The following is a 27,231-nucleotide window of genomic DNA, read 5'->3' on the forward strand; positions in this document are numbered from 1 at the left end:
CTGGGAATCAAACCACCAACCTTGTGGGGCCCAGTCATGTACCTTAACCACTATGCTACAGGCCACCCACAAGTTAATCTGTACAGCTCTGTTAATGTATCTGTACATCATTAATTCAGGTTAAGAACTGCATTAGTTATTGCCAATTGGAAAGAAAAAGTCAATGTTAATGTATTTGTTAATGGTTACCTAGCCATTACAAGTTCTTTATATGTATGAATGTATAAATATTAATGTACAAATACATTATTTAGTTGTTAACAAGTGCATTAACTAATGAAAAGTTAATTTCATGCTTTATTAATGTATTTGTCCATAATTAATTCATGCTAACAACTACAGTAGTTAATGTCAATTCATGAACCTTATGTGACCAAATAAAAAAATGCAAAGAAGGACCACAAAATCCATCATTATCATTGCATCCTGTTTCATTAATTATACATGAGCATTTACTTTGTGTTCTGTTCCCCGGGTGTGTCACGTTGGTGTGTGCTCTGTGTCTCTGTGTGGGATATAAGAATGACTGTTAACGCTTTGGCTCTTCACAGTCTTTTCCAACTGATCTATCATCATGTTCCAGGAAATACATATACTAAAAGAGAAATATTGGAAGGCAGTGGCTTTCTAACAATAGAAAAAAGATTTTTATATGTGGGATAGATAGATATATTGAAAACATATTTGCCTGACAACAAGTTTGCCTGAAGTTATTGGTATTGGTAAGTATTAGGCCCATGTGAATTTCTTAATTTTAATTCTTAAGAGCTGCAATTTTCTGCTTAGCTTTAAGCCCATGGCTTATTCTAAATTCTAAAACAATTTAACAGTGTTTACACAAGTAACTTTAAAAAGAATCAAATATTTGTCATATAAAACTGTACATATCTTTCAAAGCTTTCAATTTATAGAATTCTGAGAGAAACTATTAATTATTTCTGTTCATAATACTATTTATTGATTTTGCTCATCATTAGCCTCTTTGGTTTTACCTTTCTGTGTGCTCCTACAATTGCCATGTGTTATTTGCATTTCAATACCTTTCATTGTAATGCTGAAAGTTGCAGGAATACAATACAAATGTAATAGAAAAAGTTGGAATGAGTATCTAACATCATTGTTATTGTGTTCTACAAGGCTGTGCAGAGACATTTTGAGCTGTGAGAAGAGGGCTCATCACTCAGGTAAAATCTTTTAAGGGCACCCCATTATTGTACCAAAATGAACGAGTTATGAGAGCAACAATTACGTTACAAATATTAGCTCAGGAGGTAAGGGCAGTTGTCAGGCAGTTGGAGGGTTGCCGGTTTGATCCCCCACCCTGGATGTGTCCCTGAGCATGACACCAAATCCCCAATTGCTCCTAATAAGCTGATTGGTTCCTTGCATGGCAGCCTTTCACCATTGGCTTGTTTGTGAATGGGCTGCCCAGAGGTCCCCTAACCTTGAACGTGCCTGGTGTTCTATGATGTAAGAGAAAGGTGTTATGCGAGAATGCCTAACTAGAATAAAATGTTTTTCTGTTACAGATTAATGGGTTGCGTGATGCCTAGGGATTCTGTCTAGTTTTTCAGTTTGAGACACTATTAATACAACAATGAAAAATAATGAATACTAAATCTGAGCTTCTCAGATTTCTGTAGCTCAGCATAACCTGCCCATTGTTAACTTTGTCATGTTCATGAAGAGTTCATTACTGCATGTTAATCTATTGCTTGTTTTCAGGTCCTGAAGGACTGGTTTCTCACAGGGTGAGAAACGGTGTGGAGCAAACAAACCTACCATGAGCCCCCTGAACACCAGTATTGTGCATCCTGACTTCTTTTTCATAAGTGGTCTTGCCGGTATTCCCCATACAAAATACTACTATGTCTTCTTGTGCTTTGTGTATGCTGTGACTGTACTGGGAAACTCTTTTGTCATGTGTATGATTTACACTGAGCAGTGTCTTCACAGTCCAAAATACGTCGTAGTTTTTAACTTGGCTCTGTCCGACTTGTGTGGAAGCACGGCACTCATTCCTCAGGTGATTGACACCTTCCTGTTTAAGTCACAGTTAATCTCCTTCGAGGCCTGCTTAACTACCATGTTTTTTGTTTTAGGGTTTCTCCATATGCAGTCTTTCACTCTAACTGTTCTGTCCTATGATAGATGTGTTGCTATATGCTTTCCACTGAGATACAATGAGATTGTGACTAATAAATCAATGTTGGTCATAACAGCCATATTATGGATCATTGCAGGACTGGCCATTCTCATAGTTGTGATTTTTATCACCAGACTGTCCTTCTGCAAATCCACTGTGGTACCCAGTTATTTCTGTGATCCTGGACCCATACCACATTTGGCATGCAATGACAACACTCCAAGTATGGTGATTCGTTGGACAAATCCTGTTCTGATTTTCTGGCTTCCATTACTGTTTATCGTGATCACATACATTTGTATCGCCAGAGCATTGTTCAAAATTGCAGCAGCCTCAGAGCGCCTCAAAGCCATGCAAACCTGCACCTCTCATTTAATCCTGGTGAGTGTGTTTTATCTTCCCATGTGCATCTCATTTGCACTGGGCCCCTCCATTCACCTCCATGCCAGAATAATTAACCTGTCTCTGTCCACTGTCATGCCACCTATGCTGAATCCAATTATCTACTCCCTGATGACTGAAGAATTCAGGGAATCCATTAAAAAGCTGTACAGAAGAAAGAAGATACACATCAATGTAAAAAATTAATGAATAAATGTTTTTTTTTTTATCACAAATGACTGTCTGGCAAGTTTATTATTAGTATTTTCTCAGATTTGTACATGACATATTTTTATCTGTGAGCAAATGCATTAACTAATGAAAAGTTAATTTCATGCTTAATGTATTTGTCCATCATTCATTCATGTTAACAACTACATTAGTTAATGCCAATTCATGAACCTTATTGTAAAGTGTGACCAAATAAAAAAATGAAAACAAGGTCCACAAAATCCATCATTATCATTGCATCCTGTTGCATTAATTATACATGAGCATTTACTTTGTGTTCTGTTCCCCTGGTTTGTTGTGTTGGTGTGTGCTCTGTGTCTCTGTGTTTCTACTAAAAGAGAAATATTGAAAGGCAGTGGCTTTCTAACAATAGAAAAAAGAGAAGCTTTATATGTGAGATAGATACAGTACTGTGCTGAGTTTTAGGCAGGTGTGAAAAAATGCTGTAAAATAAGAATGCTTTCAAAATTAGAAATTAATAGTTTATTTTTATCAATTAACAAAATGCATGAACAGAAGAAGTGGAAAAAAAACTAAATCTAATCAATATTTGGTGTGACCACCCTTTGCCTTCAAAACAGCATCAATTCTTCTAGGTATACTTGCACACAGTTTTTGAAGGAACTCGGCAGGTAGGTTGTTCCAAACATCTTGGAGAACTAGCCACAGTTCTTCTGTGGATTGAGGCAGCCTCAAATGCTTCTGTCTCTTCATGTAATCCCAGACAGACTCGATGATGTTGAGATCAGGACTCTGTGGGGGCCATACCATCACTTCCAGGGCTCCATGTTCTTCTTTACGCTGAAGATAGTTCTTAATGACATTGGCTGTATGTTTTGGGTCATTGTCCTGCTGCAGAATAAATTTGGGGCCAATCAGATGCCTCTTGATAGTATTGCATGATCGATAAGTATCTGCCTGTACTTCTCAGCATTGAGGAGACCATTCATTCTGACCAATCCCCAACTCAATCCAGCATTTGCAGAAATGCAGCCCCAAACTTGCAAGGAACCTCCGCCATGCTTCACTGTTGCCTGCAGACACTCATTCTTGTAAGTAAGTCAATTTTATTTATATAGCACCTTTCACAGACAGAGTCACAAAGTGCTTCACAGGATCAAAATAAAAATAAAAATAAGTAATAACAACAATAATAATACATAAAAGGACAGTCAATAAAACCAACAAATCACAAATAAACTAACATGAAATAAACAGACATACTGTCACAAAAACTGTCTGAAGGGATGTGACTTTAGCTGCTTTTTAAAAATTTCCACAGATGCCACAGCTCTTAAGTCCAGTGGAAGAGTATTCCACAATTTAGGTGCCACCGATTCAAGGGCTCGGTCACCTAGAGCCTAGTGCGAGGGATAACCAGTAAGCCCTGATCAGAAGACCTCAGAGACCTGCTGGCAACATATGGGTAGAGGAGAGCACGAAGCAGGTGCATGACCATGGAGGGCTCTATATGTGATGACAAGAACTGGATCCTGAAATTGACAGGTAGCCAGTGTAAGGAGACCAAGATAGGAGTGATATGACATGACCTCCTGGACCTGGTCAGCAGCCTGGCAGCAGCATTTTGGACCAGTTGTAGCTCAGCTCATTTCCAGCTCAGAGTGTGATACAATAGACCTGAGTTTAGTAATGCTTCTAAGGTGGAAAAAACATGTACGGGACAAAGAATTTATGTGCTTGTCAAGATGCATAGCCTGATCAAAGATAACACCAAGATTTCTCAATTTCGAGTGCACATTTGATTTAAGAGACCCAATACAATTTACAACATTAGAAACAATATTATCAGCAGCAATGATGAGGACTTCAGTTTTGTCTGCATTTAACTGAAGTCCATCCAGTAACTGGCCATCCAGTCCTTAATAGCAGACAAACAGTCATGCAGTACATTAAGTTTATCAATCCTGTCAGGTTTAAAAGAAAGATATAACTGAATGTTGTCCGCATGGTAGGAAATACCTTCAAATTTGTTAATAATGACACCTAAAGGAAGCATGTACAGAGCAAACAAAATGGGACCCAGAACAGAACCCTGAGGGACACCACAGGATAAGGCAGCAGACTCAGATTTGTACGGGCCAACAGCCAATCAGAGAGATTACATTACATTACATTACGTGGCATTTAGCAGACGCTCTTATCCAGAGCGACGTACAACAAAGTGCAAATCAAACACAAGAACAAGTGCAAAAGCGGACCTGAGAGGATAGTACAGTTCAGAGATAAGATGAGAACCAATCTAGAGCACTCCCAGAGACACCCACCCACTCACTAAGCCTATCTATCAGAATGCAGTGATCCACAGTATCAAAAGCTGCACTGAGATCCAGCAGCACCAGGATAGAGCAGTCACCAGCATCAGAGGACATCGTAATGTCATTTGAAACTCTGAGAAGAGCCGTTTCTGTTGAGTGCTTCTGGCGAAAACCAGACTGGAATTTGTCAAGAATGTTGTGGTGATTTAAAACATCAGTGAGCTGATAGGCAACTATTTTTTCTAAAATCTTTGAAATAAAAGGCAGCTTGGATATAGGCCTGTAGTTCTTGGGAAAAGTTAGGTTTTTTAAGGAGCGGCTGTACAACTACCTGTTTAAAATAGGAGGGGACGCAACCAGATTCCAGCGAGCTATTGATGATAGAGACCAAACACGGACCTACTGAGCTAATAACATCTTTCAGCATAGATGTTGGTAAGATGTCTAAAGGGCTAGAGGAAGATTTCATAGAGCTCACTAGATCAGTTTAGTCTTGCAGGGAGATGGGAGAAAAACAACTCAGAATAGACTGTTGGGTAGGACATACAGGAAGGGGGGAGGAAAAGGGGATGATTCTAGACCTGACACTAGCAACCTTGTCCACAAAAAACGAAAGAAAATTACTGCAGTCCCTATTAGAAAAAACAGGTACAGCAGGAGGTGCAGGGCTGACAATGTTATTAATTGTGTCAAAAAGGACTTTTGGATTTTGCCTACTAGAGGAGATAAGATTGGCAAAATACTTGCCCTTGCGTCCTTAACAATGCTGTTAACTTTTAGTTGAATTTATTTTAGGTAAATGCGATGAACCTGGAGCTTGGTGGAAATCCACAAGCGCTCCACTCTCCGACATTTGCGTCTAAAACAACGAATATCGTCATTTAACCAGGGGGATGAAATTAGGGGCACAGATCTGGTTTTCAGGGGAGTGACTTCATCTAAAATGACAGAGCAACGCGAGTTAATAGAGCGGACCAAACAGTCAAGATTAACATGCGGAGGCTGCACTAGATCTACGCAACTGTCAAAAGCAGTGGAGAATTTATCTGCGGAAGAACGATTTAACATGCGCGAGCACTTCACTGAAATGAAAAAAATCAGTACTGCTGATTATACTGCAGTGGTAATTAGACCATTGCACCAGTCACACTGAGACAAGCAAAATGACAGCCAACATTAATATAATCTGAACTTGCTTTGTCATAAACATCCAGTGCTTTATGCATCATTTCAGTGACTGAGCCCTGAGAGAAATGTGAGAGGGAAGGGGTGATAGAGAAGAGTCAAGAGAACAGTTGTCTGAGGACGCTGTGTGAGTTTTTCTTTCAACCCCTCCCGTGCCCTAAAAGGTACGGGGAAGGGGCTGAGGCCCATGGGAATTGGGAACGTGTGTTGGTGTAAACTTTATGACAGCACTACCAGAGGTCCCCTTCACCTGCTCTCTGATAATGTGCAAAGGTTTATACAGACAGTCTGCCCTACATGACCGTGGAATAATTATTGGTGCCAGGCAGGGTGGTTTGAGTCTCTCAGAAACTACTGATCTGTCCTCCTGGGATTTCACGCAGAACAGTGAGCAGCAGTTCTACAAGCAAAAACATGTTGTTAATGAGAGAGGTAGTAGGTGAAGGGCCAGACTGGTCAAAGCTGGCAGGAAAGTGACAGTAACGCAAATAGCAACACATTACGACAGTGGTATCTCTGAACACAAATGCACCAAACCTCTAAGCGGATAGGCTACAGCAACAGAGACCAATAAGTAACAAAAAAAAGTCTAATAAATACCTAACAAAGTGCTCACTGAGTGTTTGTGCAACCATCTGCTCTGACTCATATGCTTTTGTGCCACTTGGGTTCCAAGTGCACACCACTCAGCCACACCTGTATGGGATGCAAGGAGAGAAGGCCCAATTGTTGACATTTTTTTTTAATATAGCATCTTTATCCAAAGCGCTGTACAGTTGATGCTTCTCATTCACCCATTCATACACACACTCACACACCAACGGTGCTTGGCTGCCATGCAATGCGCCGACCAGCTCATCAGGAGCATTTGGGGGTTAGGTGTCTTGCTCAGGGACACTTCGACACAGCCCGGGCGGGGGATCGAACCGGCAACCCTCCAACTGCCAGACGACTGCTCTTACTGCCTGAGCCATGTTGCCCCGATTGTATTCCAATTGTATTCCTGCTGATGCCACATCAGGCCCAAGAGGACAGTGTTTTACTGTTCATGCTTTTAACCATTTATGTATTTCTTTCTACATAAATGGTTAAATGTACCACTTAGCAATATAAATTCTACTCCCACCCATTGCTGTTGCTAGTGCAGCATTGATACCCACTGTTATTTTGTTAATAAAACATATTGGAGCCCTTTAAGGAATATAAACAAAACAGCCGTTAGGGAAATTAGGTTGCAAACCAAGAATCGTTATCATCACGGTTTATTAATTAATCGTTGCGATTAAGGAATCCTAAGAGTGGTGTAAGTGTAACGTTAATATTGTAAACAAGGTCGTATTAACATTACAAAATGCATATATAGAAAGTCGTTTTTTTTTTCTTTCATTTAGACAGTTTATTGTGTGTATTGTGTGCGTACTGGACTTTTTTTTTTAATTACCCAGACATAGATGAGATGTTCGATTTCATTTTAATTTTTGTGCATTCACAGGCTCAATTTCCATGTTAGCATAACATGTTAGCTTAGCATAAAGACTTAAAGCCTATAGGAGTCAGTAGCCTACCTCCTTCAAAGTGAAGAAATACACCTTATAGCAACTCTGAAGCTGTCTTATTTTCATGAGGTATCATGTGTAATTCAAATACCTTGTGGAATCATCATTGCATCATGTTGCATTCATTTCACATGAGCATTTCTTTTGTTTTCTGTTCCCTTGGTGTAATGCTCTGTGTCAATTCTCCAGGATATAAGGAGGACAGCGAACACGTGGGCCCAGCACAGTCTTTTCCAACTGACCATCTAACATCAAGTTCAAGAAAATATATCAACTAAAACAGAAATATTGAAATGCAGTGCTTTCCTGCATATCTTCTAAATGCAAGATTGATTTATTGACAACATATCTGCTCTGTACCAGTTATTGGTAAGCTATTGGTAAGTTACTTTGATAAAACAGTGAAATTATTTTAGATTCAATATTTGATTTGAAAAATTGCTGTGCTTAAAGCTAAAAGAAAATTGCAGCTATTTCAAAGGAATGAATTCTAATAATTCTAATAAATACCTAATAAATTTCAGGTACTCACTGAGTACTTTATAAGGTTTTTTTTTTATTAAAGATATTTTTTAGGCCTTTTTCAGCTTTATTGGACAGTATATAGAGACAGGAAGAATGGGGGCGAGAGAGAGGGAAAGACATGCGACAAATGTCAGACGGTGGGATTCGGACCGCCGACGTTGCGGCTCACAATGAGCATGCGGTCAGTGCTCTACAGGCTGCGCCACCGAGACACCCTATTAGGGATTTATTAGACTTATTACAATTTATTCCTGCAATCTTCTTTGACTTATTGATCTTCAGCTGTGTAGCCTATGCACTTAGAGGTTTGACATGTTGTGTGTTCAGAGATGCTCTTATGCATTGGTAATGTGTGGTTACTTACCTTACAGTCACCTTACTGTCACCTTACTGCTTATTTTCAGGTCCTAAAGGACTGGTTTTTCACAGGGTGAGAAACAGCGAGGAGGAAACCAACCTGTGATGAGCCCCCTGAACTCAACCTTCTTTAAAAACGACACTACATCCAACATTGTGCATCCTGACTTCTTTTTCATTCGTGGTTTTGCCGGTATTCCCTACACAAAATACTATTATGGGTTCTTGTGCTTTGTTTACGCTCTGTCTCTACTGGGAAACACTTTTGTCATGTTTGTCATTTACACTGACCACTGTCTTCACAGTCCAAAATACATTCCAGTTTTTAATTTGGCTGTGTCCGACTTGTGTGGAAGCACTGCACTCATTCCTCAGATGATTGACACCTTCCTGTTCAAATCACATTTAATCCCCTTTGAGACCTGCTTAACGAATATGTTTTTTGCTTTTTGGTTTGTTGCTATGCAGTCTTTCACTCTCACCGTTTTGTCATATGACAGATGTGTTGCTATATGCTTTCCACTGAGATACAATGAGATTGTGACTAGTAAATCAATGTTTGTGATCATAGCCATATTATGGATTTTTGCAGGAACGGTCATTTTCACAGCTGTGATTTTTATCAGCACACTGTCATTCTGCAAATCCACTGTGGTAAACAGTTATTACTGTCATCATGGACCCTTACTTCGTTTGGCGTGCAATGACAACACTCCCAGTACTGTGATTAATCGGACACATCCTGTTGTGATTTTCTGGCTTCCAGTACTTTTTATTACAGCTACTTACATCTGTATAGCCAGAGCATTATTAAAAATTGCAGCAGCCTCAGAGCGCTTCAAAGCCATGAAAACCTGCACCTCTCATTTGATCTTGGTGAGTGTGTTTTATCTTCCGATAGCCTTCTCTGTCGCACTGGGCTCTACCATTGAACAGAACACCAGGGTTATTAACATGTCTATGTCAACTGTCTTACCACCTGTACTGAATCCAATCATTTACTCACTGAAGACAGAAGAATTCAGAGAATCCATTAAAAAGCTGTACAGACGAAAGAAGCTTCACCTCACTGTAAGGAATGCATGAATAAAGGCTTTAATCATAAATTAATGACTGGTAAGCTTTCACTGAACTCTGAACTGAAGAGCAATTTCCAATAATTTCCATAAGGTTTCAATAAATATGGATGTGAATAGTGAGAATACCCCTTTGACTGCATACCACCCTTAGGATGTTAAGGATACTAATCCTCAGCATCCATTTTTGACCAAAGACAAATATTCATCTCCAGGACCAGTTAAAGATCCATAGTGATGGCTGTAATGGCCCTGATGTAGGATCAGTCCAAATGCAGGACACATTGATGGTCATTATTAATTAGTCACCACTGCACCTGATTTTTCTAAGTAGGCATAAAATAAAATAAAATCACAAATCTTGCTTGTCAAAATCAAATGTCTGCTCCATTGTTATAAAATCCAGTTATGCCAGTTTGACCAACTTGAAAATTGAGCTGGTCATAGGCTAGTCTAGCTGGGTATGAGCTGGTCAACCAGCTAGTGCTGGTAGCTTGTCTGAGCTAGTAGCTGATCAATCCGCTATCGGCTTTTTCAAAAACATAGCTTAAGCTGGTTAGGCTGGTCGGAACTGGCCAACCATCAACCAGCTGTTTGAAAACCTGGCTTGAGCTGGGTTTTTTCCCACCAGGGCTGGCTGGACATGAATTGTATGATTTGTAGGATTTAAAAACACAAATGACGGCCAAATTACATTTTCTTTCCAGTCATGGCAAAAGTATGGCAAAATGACAGGACTAGCTTGCTACCACAGTCAGCTGACCCGTATGAATGGGAGCAGTGCACAATGTGATATGCTCGTTATCTCAGCCATCTCTCTCCTCCCTAACCCGGCATGCCATCCGAAGGTGCTGCCTCGCTCCTTTGTGGCAAGGCCTTTGGTTTTGGACCCCTTTCATCCTCCTCCTCACTGATCTCCAGAGGCGGCTAGGTTGCACCTAGTCTGCCCAGTCCAGTCCCAGGAGGAGTTAGATTGCTGGCACCTGTTCAATTAGACGGACAGATCAGCTTTTTATCGGTTTTGGGGAGTCAGTGCAAGGCCAGGCTGTGTCTAATTAGCGTCTGACTCACTGGGCGGTAAGGCTGTTACTACAGGAGTGCTGGGTTGCCCCCTCCCACCTTCCAAATGCATGGGATCTATTCCTACAAGTTTCACCACATGCAGTCCCATGTAATTCCAATGGAGGGAAGAAGTAAGTCCACTTGCCTAAGTAGCTCAAAATCAAATACTATTTACAGCACAACAGCTACCCTGAATCACTCTCTCTGTGAGTTCAGTCAACATCCCCTTTGCTTGCATTGGCAGTATCTCCAATTTCAAATGATCAATTGAGGTGCATGTCTTATGACAGAGGCCTACTCTGCCAAAATGTTCACGTTCACTGCTAATATCTCTGTACCGAGATTGCATTGGCCAGCCAAACAGCGAGCATTGATCAGCTATGGCTTCTATGTTAAATGAGCTAAATGTTGTTTTTCAGTTGCATTCTCCTTTAATGCACTTCAAGCTTGTGAAAAGTGACCCAGTTTAGTCCACTTAAGTACAACTATGGGCACAAAAGTTATGTACTTACTAGATTTAAAGTGTAGCCAATGAAACACAAAATGTATATAGTTCATATTTATTAAAAGTATACATACTGTTAGTATGACTAAATGAATCCAAACAAGGAACACGAAGTCAGTCATTTTCATTGCATCATGTTGGATTCATTTCACATGAGCACATGAGCACTTATTTTGTTTTGTCCCCTTGGTGTCCACACTCCAGGATATAAGAAGGATGGTGAACACTTTTGGCTCACCACACTCTTTTACAACAGATCTGTCGTCAAGATCAAGAACATACATCTACTAAAATCTACTAAAAACATTGAAAGACATTTGACTTCCGAACAACATAAAAAGAGTCATTTTTGAGCGATAGATACATTGAAAACACATTTGGTCTGTGAATGTTTTCCTGACATTATTGGGAAGTATTTGGCTCACCTTAAGGTATTCCTTCATTTAATTGTTTCAGAATGCTGCAATTCTTTTGCTTAGCTATAAGTGCAGAGCAATTACTCGAATTGAAAATTGAATCTAAAATAATCTCAGTGTTTTAAAAGTAACAAAAGTATCCGAAAGAATAATACTTATACAGAACCAAAAAAACATGTCTTTCAAAGCCTTCATTCCCAGATTTCTGAGAAAATGTAAAATGTAAAATATTTATAAGCATATACTCTTTATTGATTTTCTAATCGAAGAGTAAGGCTGTAAGCACTAGAATAAAGATGGAATGAGTATGTAACATGATTGTATGTGCAGCAGGACTGTGCAGAGGCTGTTTTCAGCACCAGGTGCTCATGAGAAGGGCACCAACAAACGCATTTATTGTACAGAATATAATTAACCTAAATTAATTAAAGAACACTAATGTCTTGAACAATGATAAAACAATTATGATTTTATTTATCAAATCAAAGGGGCACCTCGGGCACTTTGGGTTAAAGTAGCAGGGGCTTAGATACATAGAGACCCCCTCCCATCACACCATTGCACATGCCTGGTGTTTTATGATGTCAATAAAGGCAGAATGTGAATCTAATGTGTAATATGTTGGGGTACTGTGTTTCTGTGTTTCTCAGTTCAGAGCCACACTGACATACAACATCTCCTCATACAACAATGAACAATAAATAATACATCTGAACTTTCCACTGTGCAGTTTCCATCGCTCATTTGATAACCCATTGTTAAGGTTTGAGTTCAAGACTGCAGGTTAATCTATTGTTTTTACAGGGTGAGAAACAGTGAGGAGAGAAACCTGAGATGAGCCCCCTGAACTCAACCTTCTTTAAAAACACCACTATTGTGCATCCGGACTTCTTTTTCATTAGTGGTTTTGCCGGTATTCCTCACACAAAATATTACTATGTTTTCTTGTGCTTTGTTTATGCTGTGACTGTACTGGGAAACACTTTTGTCATGTTTATGATTTATACTGACCACTGTCTTCACAGTCCGAAATCCATTCCAGTTTTTAATTTGGCTGTGTCTGATTTATGTGGAAGCACTGCACTCATTCCTCAGATGATTGACACCTTCATGTTCAAATCACATTTAATCTCCTTTGAGGCCTGCCTGACTAACATGTATTTTTATTTTTGGTTTATCTGTATGCAATCCTTCACTCTCACTGTCTTGTCCTATGACAGATGTGTCGCTATATGCTTACCACTGAGATACAATGAGATTGTGACTAGTAAATCAATGTTGGTGATCATAGCCATATTATGGATTTTTGCAGGAACAGTCGTTTGCTTAGCTGTTATTTTTCTCAGCGCACTGTCATTCTGCAAATCCACCGTGATAAACAGTTATTTCTGTGATCACGGACCCATGCACCATTTGGCGTGCAATGACAACACTCAAAGTACTGTGATTGATAAGACACATCCTGTTATGATTCTCTTCTTACCGGTTTTTTTTATCATAGTCACGTACATCTGTATAGCCAGAGCATTATTAAAAATTGCAGCAGCCTCAGAGCGCCTCAAAGCTATGAAAACCTGCACCTCTCATTTGATCTTGGTGAGTGTGTTTTATCTTCCTATAAGCATTTCCGTTGCACTGGGCCCTATGATTCACCATAATGTCAGGATCATTAACATGTCTATGTCAACTGTCTTGCCGCCTATGCTGAATCCAATCATTTACTCATTGAAAACGGAAGAATTCAGAGAATCCATTAAAAAGTTTTACAGAAGAAAGATGATAGACATGACTGTATGGAATAAATGAAGAAATGTTTTAATCACAAATGACTGACTATCATTTCACATCTTTTTTTAACCTTCCACTCAACTCTGTCATATATCAAAAAGCTGTCAAATGCAACAAGGGTCTCAAAGAAAAGACTATACTTTTCACACTGAATTTCACCTTGATTTCACCTTGGTCCAGTTCTCCAATAGCTTGCCCATAGTGAAAACCTATTTCAATATGAACTATTATTGTATGTGGTATTTTACAAGCAAATCTTCAGCTGTTAAAAGAAAAACGCCTGTTTAAAAAACTAATTAAAATATGCTCTGACTCATATGCTTTTGTGCCACTTGGGTTCCAAGTGCACACCACTCAGCCACACCTGCATAGGATGCAAGGAGACAAGGCCCAATTGTTGGCATTTTTTTTATATAGCACCTTTATCCAAAGCGCTGTACAATTGATGCTTCTCATTCACCCATTCACACACCAACGGCTGCCATGCAAGGCGCCGACCAGCTCGTCAGGAGCATTTGGGGGTTAGGTGTCTTGCTCAGGGACACTTCGACACAGCCCGGGCGGGGGATCGAACCGGCAACCCTCCGACTGCCAGACGACTGCTCTCACTGCCTGAGCCATGTCGCCCTAGTTGTATTCCAATTGTATTCCTGCTGATGCCACATCAGGCCCAAGAGGACAGTGTTTTACTGTTCATGCTTTTAACCATTTATGTATTTCTTTCTACATAAATGGTTAAATGTACCACTTAGCAATATAAATTCTACTCCCACCCATTGCCTTTGCTAGTGCAGCATTGATACCCACTGTTATTTTGTTAATAAAACATATTGGAGCCCTTTAAGGAATATAAACAAAACAGCCGTTAGGGAAATTAGGTTGCAAACCAAGAATCGTTATCATCACGGTTTATTAATTCATCGTCACCATTAAGGAATCCCAAGAGTGGTGTAAGTGTAACGTTAATATTGTAAACAAGGTTGTATTAACATTACAAAATGTTTATATAGAAAGTTTTTTTTTTTTTTTCATTTAGACAGTTTATTGTGTGTATTGTGTGCGTACTGGACCTTTTTTTTGAATTACCCAGACATAGATGAGATGTTCGATTTCATTTTAATTTGTGTGCATTCACAGGCTCAATTTCCATGTTAGCATAACATGTTAGCTTAGCATAAAGACTTAAAGCCTATAGGAGTCAGTAGCCTACCTCCTTCAAAGTGAAGAAATACACCTTATAGCAACTCTGAAGCTGTCTTATTTTCATGAGGTATCATGTGTAATTCAAATACCTTGTGGAATCATCATTGCATCATGTTGCATTCATTTCACATGAGCATTTCTTTTGTTTTCTGTTCCCTTGGTGTAATGCTCTGTGTCAATTCTCCAGGATATAAGGAGGACAGCGAACACGTGGGCCCAGCACAGTCTTTTCCAACTGACCATCTAACATCAAGTTCAAGAAAATATATCTACTAAAAGAGAAATATTGAAATGCAGTGCTTTCCTGCATATCTTCTAAATGCAAGATTGATTTATTGACAACATATCTGCTCTGTACCAGTTATTGATAAGCTATTGGTAAGTTACTTTGATAAAACAGTGAAATTATTTTAGATTCAATATTTGATTTGAAAAATTGCTGTGCTTAAAGCTAAAAGAAAATTGCAGCTATTTCAAAGGAATGAATTCTAATAATTCTAATAAATACCTAATAAATTTCAGGTACTCACTGAGTACTTTATAAGGTTTTTTTTTTATTAAAGATATTTTCTAGGCCTTTTTCAGCTTTATTGGACAGTATATAGAGACAGGAAGAATGGGGGCGAGAGAGAGGAAAAGACATGCGACAAATGTCAGACGGTCGGATTCGGACCGCCGACGTCGCGGCTCACAATGAGCATACAGTCAGTGCTCTACAGGCTGCGCCACCGAGACACCCTATTGGGTATTTATTAGACTTATTACAATTTATTCCTGCAATCTTCTTTGACTTATTGATCTTCAGCTGTGTAGCCTATGCACTTAGAGGTTTGACATGTTGTGTGTTCAGAGATGCTCTTGTGCATTGGTAATGTGTGGTTACTTACCTTACAGTCACCTTACTGTCACCTTACTGCTTATTTTCAGGTCCTAAAGGACTGGTTTTTCACAGGGTGAGAAACAGCGAGGAGGAAACCAACCTGTGATGAGCCCCCTGAACTCAACCTTCTTTAAAAACGACACTACATCCAACATTGTGCATCCTGACTTCTTTTTCATTCGTGGTTTTGCCGGTATTCCCTACACAAAATACTATTATGGGTTCTTGTGCTTTGTTTACGCTCTGTCTCTACTGGGAAACACTTTTGTCATGTTTGTCATTTACACTGACCACTGTCTTCACAGTCCAAAATACATTCCAGTTTTTAATTTGGCTGTGTCCGACTTGTGTGGAAGCACTGCACTCATTCCTCAGATGATTGACACCTTCCTGTTCAAATCACATTTAATCCCCTTTGAGACCTGCTTAACGAATATGTTTTTTGCTTTTTGGTTTGTTGCTATGCAGTCTTTCACTCTCACCGTTTTGTCATATGACAGATGTGTTGCTATATGCTTTCCACTGAGATACAATGAGATTGTGACTAGTAAATCAATGTTTGTGATCATAGCCATATTATGGATTTTTGCAGGAACGGTCATTTTCACAGCTGTGATTTTTATCAGCACACTGTCATTCTGCAAATCCACTGTGGTAAACAGTTATTACTGTCATCATGGACCCTTACTTCGTTTGGCGTGCAATGACAACACTCCCAGTACTGTGATTAATCGGACACATCCTGTTGTGATTTTCTGGCTTCCAGTACTTTTTATTACAGCTACTTACATCTGTATAGCCAGAGCATTATTAAAAATTGCAGCAGCCTCAGAGCGCTTCAAAGCCATGAAAACCTGCACCTCTCATTTGATCTTGGTGAGTGTGTTTTATCTTCCGATAGCCTTCTCTGTCGCACTGGGCTCTACCATTGAACAGAACACCAGGGTTATTAACATGTCTATGTCAACTGTCTTGCCACCTGTACTGAATCCAATCATTTACTCACTGAAGACAGAAGAATTCAGAGAATCCATTAAAAAGCTGTACAGACGAAAGAAGCTTCACCTCACTGTAAGGAATGCATGAATAAAGGCTTTAATCATAAATTAATGACTGGTAAGCTTTCACTGAACTCTGAACTGAAGAGCAATTTCCAATAATTTCCATAAGGTTTCAATAAATATGGATGTGAATAGTGAGAATACCCCTTTGACTGCATACCACCCTTAGGATGTTAAGGATACTAATCCTCAGCATCCATTTTTGACCAAAGACAAATATTCATCTCCAGGACCCGTTAAAGATCCATAGTGATGGCTGTAATGGCCCTGATGTAGGATCAGTCCAAATGCAGGACACATTGATGGTCATTATTAATTAGTCACCACTACACCTGATTTTTCTAAGTAGGCATAAAATAAAATAAAATCACAAATCTTGCTTGTCAAAATCAAATGTCTGCTCCATTGTTATAAAATCCAGTTATGCCACTTTGACCAACTTGAAAATTGAGCTGGTCATAGGCTAGTCTAGCTGGGTATGAGCTGGTCAACCAGCTAGTGCTGGTAGCTTGTCTGAGCTAGTAGCTGATCAATCCGCTATCGGCTTTTTCAAAAACATAGCTTAAGCTGGTTAGGCTGGTCGGAACTGGCCAACCATCAACCAGCTGTTTCAAAACCTGGCTTGAGCTGGGTTTTTTCCCACCAGGGCTGGCTGGACATGAATTGTATGATTTGTAGGATTTAAAAACACAAATGACGGCCAAATTACATTTTCTTTCCAGTCATGGCAAAAGTATGGCAAAATGACAGGACTAGCTTGCTACCACAGTCAGCTGACCCGTATGAATGGGAGCAGTGCACAATGTGATATGCTCGTTATCTCAGCCATCTCTCTCCTCCCTAACCCGGCATGCCATCCGAAGGTGCTGCCTCGCTCCTTTGTGGCAAGGCCTTTGGTTTTGGACCCCTTTCATCCTCCTCCTCACTGATCTCCAGAGGCGGCTAGGTTGCACCTAGTCTGCCCAGTCCAGTCCCAGGAGGAGTTAGATTGCTGGCACCTGTTCAATTAGACGGACAGATCAGCTTTTTATCGGTTTTGGGGAGTCAGTGCAAGGCCAGGCTGTGTCTAATTAGCGTCTGACTCACTGGGCGGTAAGGCTGTTACTACAGGAGTGCTGGGTTGCCCCCTCCCACCTTCCAAATGCATGGGATCTATTCCTACAAGTTTCACCACATGCAGTCCCATGTAATTCCAAAGGAGGGAAGAAGTAAGTCCACTTGCCTAAGTAGCTCAAAATCAAATACTATTTACAGCACAGCAGCTACCCTGAATCACTCTCTCTGTGAGTTCAGTCAACATCCCCTTTGCTTGCATTGGCAGTATCTCCAATTTCAAATGATCAATTGAGGTGCATGTCTTATGACAAAGGCCTACTCTGCCAAAATGTTCACTTTCACTGCTAATATCTCTGTACCGAGATTGCATTGGCCAGCCAAACAGTGAGCATTAATCAGCTATGCCTTGGTATGTTAAATGAGCTAAATGTGGTTTTTCAGTTGCATTCTCTTTTAATGCACTTCAAGCTTGTGAAAAGTGACCCAGTTTAGTCCACTTAAGTACAACTATGGGCACTAAAGTTGAGTACTTACTAGATTTAAAGTGTAGCCAACGAAACTCAAAATGTGTATAGTTCATGATTAGACATATTTATTAAAAGTATACATACTGTTAGTATGAATAAATTAATCCAAACAAGGAGCACAAAGTCAGTCCTTTTCATTGCATCATGTTGGATTCATTTCACATGAGCATTTATTTTGTTTTGTCCCCTTGGTGTCCACACTCCAGGATATAAGAAGGATGGTGAACACTTTTGGCTCACCACACTCTTTTACAACAGATTTGTTGTCAAGTTCAAGGACATACATCTACTAAAATCAAAACATTGAAAGACATTTGACTTCCGAACAACATAAAGAGTCATTTTTGAGAGATAGATACATTGAAAACACATTTGGTCTGTGAATGTTTTCCTGAAATTATTGGTAAGTATTTGGCTCACCTTAAGGTATTCCTTCATTTATCTGTTTCAGAATGCTGCAATTTTTTGCTTAGCTATAAGTGCATAGCAATTTCTCTAATTGAAAATTGAATCTAAAATAATCTCAGTGTTTTAAAAGTAACAAAAGTATCCTCAAGAATAATACTTATACAGAACCAAAAAAACATGTCTTTCATGTCATTCCCAGAGTTCTGAGAAAATGTAAAATGTGAAATATTTATAATTTTTTTTTTATTTTCTAATCGAAGAGTAAGGCTGTGAGCACTAGAATAAAGATGGAATGAGTATGTAACATGATTGTGTGTGCAGCAGGACTGTGCAGAGGCTGTTTTCAGCATCAGGTGCTCATAGTGAGAAGGGCACCAACAAACCCAATTACTGTACAGAATATAATTAACCTAAATGAATTAAAGAACACTAATGTCTTGAACAATATAAAACAATTATTATTTTATTTATCAAATCAAAAGGGCATCTCGGGCACGTTGGGTTAAAGTAGCAGGGGCTTAGATACATAGAGACCCCCATCCCATCACACCATTACACATGCCTGGTGTTTTATGATGTCAATAAAGGCAGAATGTGAATCTAATGTGTAATACGTTGGGATACTGTGTTTCTGTGTTTCTCAGTTCAGAGCCACACTGACATACAACATCTACTCATACAACAATGAACAATAAATAATTCATCTGAACTTTCCACTGTGCCGTTTCCATAGCTCATTTGACAATCCGTGGTTAAGTTTTGAGTTCAAGACTGCAGGTTAATCTATTGTTTTTACAGGGTGAGAAACAGTGAGGAGAGAAACCTGAGATGAGCCCCCTGAACTCAACCTTCTTTAAAAACACCACTATTGTGCATCCGGACTTCTTTTTCATTAGTGGTTTTGCCGGTATTCCTCACACAAAATATTACTACGTTTTCTTGTGCTTTGTTTATGCTGTGACTGTACTGGGAAACACTTTTGTCATGTTTATGATTTACACTGACCACTGTCTTCACAGTCCGAAATCCATTCCAGTTTTTAATTTGGCTGTGTCTGATTTATGTGGAAGCACTGCAATCATTCCTCAGATGATTGACACCTTCATGTTCAAATCACATTTAATCTCCTTTGAGGCCTGCCTGACTAACATGTATTTTTATTTTTGGTTTATCTGTATGCAATCCTTCACTCTCACTGTCTTGTCCTATGACAGATGTGTCGCTATATGCTTACCACTGAGATACAATGAGATTGTGACTAGTAAATCAATGTTGATGATCATAGCCATATTATGGATTTTTGCAGGAATGGTCATTTTCACAGCTGTGATTTTTCTCAGCACATTGTCATTCTGCAAATCCACTGTGGTAAACAGTTATTTCTGTGATCACGGACCCATGCACCGTTTGGCGTGCAATGACAACACTCGAAGTACTGTGATTAATAAGACACATCCTGTTATGATTCTCTTCTTACCAGTTTCTTTTATCGTAGTCACGTACATCTGTATAGCCAGAGCATTATTAAAAATTGCAGCAGCCTCAGAGCGCCTCAAAGCTATGAAAACCTGCACCTCTCATTTGATCTTGGTAAGTGTGTTTTATCTTCCTATAAGCATCTCCGTTGCACTCGGCCCTATGATTCACCATAATGTCAGGATCATTAACATGTCTCTGTCAACTGTCTTGCCACCTATGCTGAATCCAATCATTTACTCATTGAAAACGGAAGAATTCAGAGAATCCATTAAAAAGTTTTACAAAAGAAAGGTGATAGACATGACTGTATGGAATAAATGAAGAAATGTTTTAATCACAAATGACTGACTATCATTTAACTATATCTTTTTTTAACCTTCCACTCAACTCTGTCATATATCAAAAAGCTGTCAAATGCAACAAGGGTCTCAAAGAAAAGACTACACTTTTCACACTGAATTTCACCTTGATTTCACCTTGGTCCAGTTCTCCAATAGCTTGCCCATAGTGAAAACCTATTTCAATATGAACTATTACTGTATGTGGTATTTTACAAGCAAATGTTCAACTGTTAAAAGAAAAACACGCCTGTTTAAAAAACTAACTAAAATCACCTCAACGGCATGCAAAACATCTGCCCATTTTATCTGTGCTAACTTTATCCTTTTGATGCATTTACCAGCAGTGTCTCATGTTCACACACACACACACACACACAAAGCTAACATAATAATAGTGATGCCACATTCCCGGTCGCGAGAGTAAAGTTCCAAACAAATACACATAGAAATATAGCTGCAAGATCTGATTCCTTCCAACCACTAAGTTTTCAAGAATGGAATATTGGTCCTACCACGTTTGAATTCTCTCAAACATTGACATGGGGGGCTATGTATAAAAAGTGATGCAATTACAATTACATGGTGAAGCCAAAATGTATAAAAATATGCTTTAATAAAAGCTGACACTTTGTCCACGTGTGAATTGTTTGATGTTTTATTTCCTCTGAATTCCTGGACGTGTCAGGCAGGAACCCATGAGCAGTCTTTAGGCTTATACCCCTCCCAGTCGACCAGGTACTGGAGCTGCCCACATCTGGTGAACGGTGTACACTGGCTGGCTGTTAAATGATGAGGGGAGCAGGAGGCGGCTTGGTGGCCGGAGACAAGGGACTTTCAGGCCTGCAGACATGAAAGGTTGGGTTCATGTGCACAGCGTGAGGCAGCAGGAGGCCATACGTTGCCAGACAGACCTTCCATAGGACTTTGAAGGCCCCAAAGTAACGAGGGGCCAGCTTACGGGACTCAAACTGTTGAGGAGGGTCTGCAGCAGAGAGCCAGACCCTCTCCCCAGTATGGAGAGATGGGCCAACTCTCCAGTGATAGTTGGCTTGATGTCACATCTGTACAGATGCCTTAAGCAGGACGTCCTCTCCTCCAGGTTTAAGGGTAGCGTGGAACTAACCGCTCAGCTGTTGGGAACCCCCACGCCAAACTCCTGCTCTGGAAGCAAGGGTGGTTGGCTCCCTTCATGCTTGGCCACCAGAATCACCTCCTGAGGAAGTCCTAGGTGCCCTGTGAGCCAATGAAGGGCGCCCCCACTGCATGCCATTAGAATGGACAGGATTAGGAACAAATAGACGGTTTAGTGGGCCACCACTCGGGTCCGCCTCCTGGCCTTGTGTACCGCTGAAGGCGGTGTAAATATCCCAACGGACAGGTGCCACAATCCTTGAACTCAGGAGGATGGGTTCTGGGCAGTGCCAAGGCCATGGGGATCAAACTGCCAGGGGAATACGTCAGGTTTTTCATTCTTGGACCCCAGGCAGTAGGAGATGACAACGTTGAGGCGGTTGAAGAAGAGAGCCTGTGTGTATTGGTTTTGTGTCCGTTTTCTCACACTCTCCCTTCAGACCAGTGCTGCCATCGTCCTGTTCGCTGCCATTTGCCATGCTCCTGGCCTCGCCCTCTATGGCCATTTATTCATGGCCCTGTCATTATTCGTTAAACTACTGCATCCTATCCACCCAACACCAATTGGAGTAAGACATTCCGTTTAAATACCCACCGACCACATCTCGCAGAGCGAAAGCCCTTTCTGACAGTGGTGTATTGAGACTTAGCGCAATATGTATGAGAACAGACAAAAACTTGAACAAAAACTGAAACAATGAGTTTTGAAAGTGACAAAAAAAAAAAGTGCCAAGAGCAAGTTCCACATATGGTTTATCCCTTATGCTTGATCAAAGCTCAAGGTAGTCTGAGCCAGTTTTTTAATTACAAGAGTGTGTCAGTACTCATAGGTCCACCTTGAGTAAGCTAAGAGCTCCTTCCTTCCTAAAGGTAGCTTTTAAACAAGGTGGAAACAAGCTATGTGGACGAATGAGAAATGATAGCAAGCGTGTGGAAAAGGGTGCATTAAACTCAAACCCTAACTCTTGGCCTAGACAGAAGGAAGATTCTGAAGGGTTCTCAATTCCCGAGGGAATCCCTTCTTCCAACTGCTGCTATTTGTGCGCACAAATACAATAGGAAAGTCAAGGTGAGACGGACCATCCTCATTACCCTAAAATGATGAAGGGTTGCTGAATGTTCAGCTCCCATACCCTTCACCACAACAGGTAAATAAGTCTAGTCCATGCACACCTCAGATTGGTGCACAAACAAAAAATAAATGATACGTGCAATGAGAAATGGGGAAGTAACAAACTGGGCTTATAAAGATCAGATACACCTGTTCGCGATTACCCGCTCTTCGTGCGATCAGTGATTCCCGACTACATGAGGGAGACATGGATGTGACAGGAGCACCCTCTCATATGACCTCATTTGGTCACTTGAGGGTTAACTGTCTATAACAGTCATGAAATAAGATATGAAGATGTGCAGAATGCAGAATATGTGCTTGGGGATTCATCGTTTCATTTGGTATGATGGCGTATTGAGCTCGATAAATGTAAGACAGAGTGAAAAGTGTGACAACTTGCCCCACTCTCCCCTACTATGGATACCGTCAGTGTTCCCCATGTCATGCACAGTGAGCACATAAGAGCAAGTAAGTCCAGTAGGCTAGGTAGCTCACAATATAATACTATTCACAGCACAGCAGCTACCCCGAGTCGCTCTCTGTGTGAGTTCAGTCAATGCATTGGCATTGTCTCCAATTTCAAATTACCAACCTATTGTTGCTCTTCAGAAATGAGGAAGGGGTGAGGTCCTACTCATGTTGAATCCAAAATGTTCACTTTCACTGCTAATATCTCTGTACAGAAATTGCTTTGGCCAGCCGGACAGTGAGCATTAATCAGCTATGCCTTGGTATGTTAAATGAGCAAAATGTAGTTTTTCAATTGCATTCTCCTTTAGTGCACTTCAAGCTTGTGAAAAGTGACCCAGTTTAGTTCACTTAAGTACACCTATGGACACTAAAGTTGCGTACTTATTAGATTTAAAGTGTAGCCAATTAAACACAACATTTGTATAGTTCATGATTAGACATATATAAAAGTATACATACTGTTAGTAAGAATAAATGAATCCAAACAAGGAACACAAAGTCAGTCCTTTTCATTGCATCATGTTGGATTCATTTCACATGAGCTTTTTGTTTTTGTTTTGTCCCCTTGGTGTCCAAACTCCAGGATATAAGAAGGGCAGTGAACACCTTTGGCTCACCACACTCTCTACAACAGATCTCTTGTCAAGTTCATGGACATACATCTACTCAATGAAAACCATTGAAAGACATTTGACTTCCGAACAACAGAAAAAGGGTTCTTAGATAGATACACTGAAATCATTTTAAACGTTTTCCTGAGGTAAGTAATAGGCACACCTGAAGGTATTCCTACATTTATGTGTTTCAGAATGTTTTGCTATTTCAGAATGTTTTGTTTGGCTTTAAGTGCATAGCAATTTCTCTAATTGAAAATTGAATCTAAAATGATCTCAGTATTTTAAAAGTCTCTCAATTTCTGCAAAAAATGAAAATGTAATATATTTCTATGCATATACCACTTTTTAAATTTTTTAAATCTTTTGTGTGCATCTTCTATTGACAGACGTTATTTGCATTTAAACTCATAGTCATTCATTTTAATATTGAAAGGCTAAGAGGACTAGAATAAAGACGGAACGAGAATGTAACATGATTGTGTGTGCAGCAGGACTGTGCAGAGGCTGTTTTCAGCATCAGGTGCTCATTGAGAGAAGGGCACCAACAAACGCATTTATTGTACAGAGACACGGGGACATAGAACATCTATTAATACAACAATGAACTGATAATTCATCAATAATAAATCTGAAAGTTTCAGGAGTTAAAAACTGCAGGTTTATCTATTGTTTATTTTCAGGTCTTAAAGGACTGTTTTTTTTACAGGGTAAGAAGCAGTGAGGAGGAGAGAAACCTGAGATGAGCCCCCTGAACTCAACCTTCTTTAAAAACACCACTATTGTGCATCCAGACTTCTTTTTCATTAGTGGTTTTGCCGGTATTCCCCACACAAAATACTACTATGTCTTCTTGTGCTTTGTCTACGTTGTGACTGTACTGGGAAACACTTTTGTCATGTTTATCATTTACACTGACCACTGTCTTCACAATCCAAAATCCATTCCAGTTTTTAATTTGGCTGTGTCTGACTTGTGTGGAAGCACTGTACTCATTCCTCAGATGATTGACACCTTCCTGTTCAAATCACATTTAATCTCCTTTGAGGCCTGCATGGCAAATATGTATTTCGCTTTTTTGTTTATCTGTATGCAATCCTTCACTCTCACTGTCTTGTCCTATGATAGATGTATCGCTATATGCTTACCACTGAGATACAATGGGATTGTGACTATTAAATCAATGTTGGTGATCATAGCCATATTATGGATATTTGGAGGAATGGTAATGGTAGCAGTTGTGTTTTTTATCAGCACACTGTCGTTCTGTAAATCTGTTGTGGTAAACAGTTATTTCTGTGATCACGGACCAATATTCCGTTTGGCATGCAATGACAACTTTCCAAGTACAGTGATTAATTGGTCACACCCTATTATGATTCTCTGGTTTCCATTACTTTTTATAACAGGTACATACATTTGTATAGCCAGAGCATTATTAAAAATCGCAGCAGCCTCAGAGCGCCTCAAAGCCATGAAAACCTGCACCTCTCATTTGATCTTGGTGTGTGTGTTTTATCTTCCTATAAGCATCTCTGCTGCACTGGGCCCTACCATTCACCATAATGTCAGGATCATTAACATGTCTATGTCAACTGTCTTGCCACCTATGCTGAATCCAATAATTTACTCACTGAAGACAGAAGAATTAAGAGAATCCATTAAAAAGTTTTACAGAAGAAAGAAGATAGAAACAACTGTATGGAATAAATGAAGGAATGTTTTACAAATAAAAAATGACTGACTATTGTTTAACTATTCTTAACCTTCCAGTCAACACAGTCAGTCTCCAACATATTTCCTACCACTGGAAAAAAGCGTGTAAATTGTCGTGAGCCACGGACCCCTTGCCGAGCTCAGACCTCATGTTCCCACGAGCAGTACCCCACGAGGATGTGTCTCGGGGACGAACTCTCTTTTCCTTTAAGTACTCCGAACGTCCGGGAGCCCTGGTAAGTTCTACTGAACTTCCAGCCCAGTCTCGAAGTGAAGGGGTGTGATGCAAATCTGGTATATGATTTCCTGTATTCACTGTATTCCTCTAAAAGAACCTTTCTCACATATGATTATAGTCAGATATACTTTATTATAATCAAAAGAATAGAGTTATACAGCTGACAGGTTAAATATCATCTTTCAGTTTGCTAATCACATACAAGGTTCATATAACCCCTTTAGCTCTTTCTAATTCACCTTTCCACCAGATGTTAAATTCAAGGTACACCCCTCAAATATCCATCCTCTTTGGCCTTTACCTTATCCTATAGCTCCCCCTTCTGGAAGTTAAAAGAAACTATTCCTAGAATATTATGTGCATCTACACTCTAAAACTTTTCAACATTTTTTCTACCTTATATAGTATCTTAATGAAAAATAAAAGACATAAAAATGAAAGGAAACTTATAACGTTGAACTTCTATGTGCTACTTTTCCTACTTCTACAAGTAATACAGATTATAATTACCACTTGAGCTTGATTATAGTTGTTCTGCGTTGCTCTTTCTTCAACAGCCCATAGATATCTTGTGAAGCGAAATTCTAAGAGGCTCCTCTAACGTCTAAAAGCTCACTCCTTATATGTCCTTAAACTTGTATAAAAGTGTACCTTTTTTGATAAGAAATGTCCCCAGTATACCGAGTGGGAAGACACTTATCTCTTATGCTACTTTTTTAATGAGCATATTCATCACTTTTATCTGTCTTACTGTCATTTCCCCATACCTTAAAGGGATTTTCCCAACACTTTATCTCATATACCCCTCCAATAGGGAGTTTCCACCATTATACGAGTGGGAAAATACTAGCTTTTATGTAACTTTTTTACTGAGCATTTGCCTCACTTGTCATAGTCTCTCCTGGACGCTCTCCAAACTTTGACATCATACAAGCCAGCAGTAAGTGCCTTCCACCAGCTCAAAACATTCTTCAGGTGCTCTTTTTTGTGGCGCCTTAAGGAATCTACAAAGGACATCCAATTAATAGCTGAGTGTAATTCATCCCCCAACTCCTCTACAGTCAGTCCTTTGAATCTATCCAATAAATTATCAGATTATCATTTCCCCATCATCTATTTTGTTTTCCTCATCTTTTTGCTTTAACCAGGCATTATGCTCCTCCCCTGTAGGGTTGGGGTATTCCCCGACTGCTCGCTCAGCATGTTGAATCTCCTCCAAGGTCATGCTGGAACTCATTCTATGCATGGCCTCAGTCAGACCTTTAACCTTGCTCCTTAGTACTCTAAATCTAAGTCCCCCGACTTCTGACTCCTCTGCTGACAATTAGGGCTGCTCATTAGCTCTGAACCGCATATTTTTCCTCTTACGGGCGTTCTTGCTACCACCTCAATGGCGTGTGCGAGGGGTTAACAATGCATTCCTGCCTAACCCATCTCTGTCAATCTCTCATCAGGGGGGCCTAGGGCCGGGTCCTCGACAATATCTAA

General features: G+C 39.9%; 6 protein-coding genes across 6 annotated transcripts; all 6 read left to right on the top strand.

The window, feature by feature from the left end:
• Positions 1-1,783: 1,783 nt before the first annotated feature.
• LOC133133437 (olfactory receptor 51F2-like) lies at positions 1,784-2,716 on the top strand (the record flags this gene model as incomplete). Its single annotated transcript, XM_061249534.1, has 1 exon — positions 1,784-2,716. A coding segment is annotated over exon 1 (933 nt), but the record flags the coding sequence as incomplete, so codon positions are not given.
• A 6,046-nt stretch (positions 2,717-8,762) lies between these two features.
• LOC133133438 (olfactory receptor 51E2-like) lies at positions 8,763-9,743 on the top strand. Its single transcript, XM_061249535.1, has one exon. The coding sequence runs from the start codon at positions 8,763-8,765 to the stop codon at positions 9,741-9,743; it is 981 nt and encodes a 326-aa protein (XP_061105519.1).
• Positions 9,744-12,550: 2,807 nt separating this feature from the next.
• LOC133133439 (olfactory receptor 1F1-like) lies at positions 12,551-13,522 on the top strand. The gene has a single exon (XM_061249536.1). It carries the CDS (start codon positions 12,551-12,553, stop codon positions 13,520-13,522), a length of 972 nt encoding a protein of 323 aa, XP_061105520.1.
• A 2,170-nt stretch (positions 13,523-15,692) lies between these two features.
• On the top strand, positions 15,693-16,673 carry LOC133133440 (olfactory receptor 51E2-like). Its single transcript, XM_061249537.1, has one exon. The coding sequence runs from the start codon at positions 15,693-15,695 to the stop codon at positions 16,671-16,673; it is 981 nt and encodes a 326-aa protein (XP_061105521.1).
• Positions 16,674-19,467: 2,794 nt separating this feature from the next.
• On the top strand, positions 19,468-20,439 carry LOC133133441 (olfactory receptor 1F1-like). The gene has a single exon (XM_061249538.1). The coding sequence runs from the start codon at positions 19,468-19,470 to the stop codon at positions 20,437-20,439; it is 972 nt and encodes a 323-aa protein (XP_061105522.1).
• Positions 20,440-23,803: 3,364 nt separating this feature from the next.
• Positions 23,804-25,503, top strand: LOC133134052 (olfactory receptor 1F1-like). Its single transcript, XM_061250435.1, has 2 exons — positions 23,804-23,935; positions 24,499-25,503. Exon 2 carries the CDS (start codon positions 24,532-24,534, stop codon positions 25,501-25,503), a length of 972 nt encoding a protein of 323 aa, XP_061106419.1. The 5' UTR covers positions 23,804-23,935; positions 24,499-24,531.
• Positions 25,504-27,231: the final 1,728 nt, after the last annotated feature.

This window comes from Conger conger, chromosome 7, assembly GCF_963514075.1.
Source record: "Conger conger chromosome 7, fConCon1.1, whole genome shotgun sequence".
NCBI classification, from domain to species: Eukaryota; Metazoa; Chordata; class Actinopteri; order Anguilliformes; family Congridae; genus Conger; species Conger conger.

Excerpts from the sequence above, each read along its gene's own strand:
- LOC133133439 (XM_061249536.1), top strand. The coding sequence starts at position 12,551 with ATGAGCCCCCTGAACTCAACCTTCTTTAAAAACACCACTATTGTGCAT.
- LOC133133438 (XM_061249535.1), top strand. The coding sequence starts at position 8,763 with ATGAGCCCCCTGAACTCAACCTTCTTTAAAAACGACACTACATCCAAC.
- LOC133133440 (XM_061249537.1), top strand. The coding sequence starts at position 15,693 with ATGAGCCCCCTGAACTCAACCTTCTTTAAAAACGACACTACATCCAAC.
- LOC133133441 (XM_061249538.1), top strand. The coding sequence starts at position 19,468 with ATGAGCCCCCTGAACTCAACCTTCTTTAAAAACACCACTATTGTGCAT.
- LOC133134052 (XM_061250435.1), top strand. The coding sequence starts at position 24,532 with ATGAGCCCCCTGAACTCAACCTTCTTTAAAAACACCACTATTGTGCAT.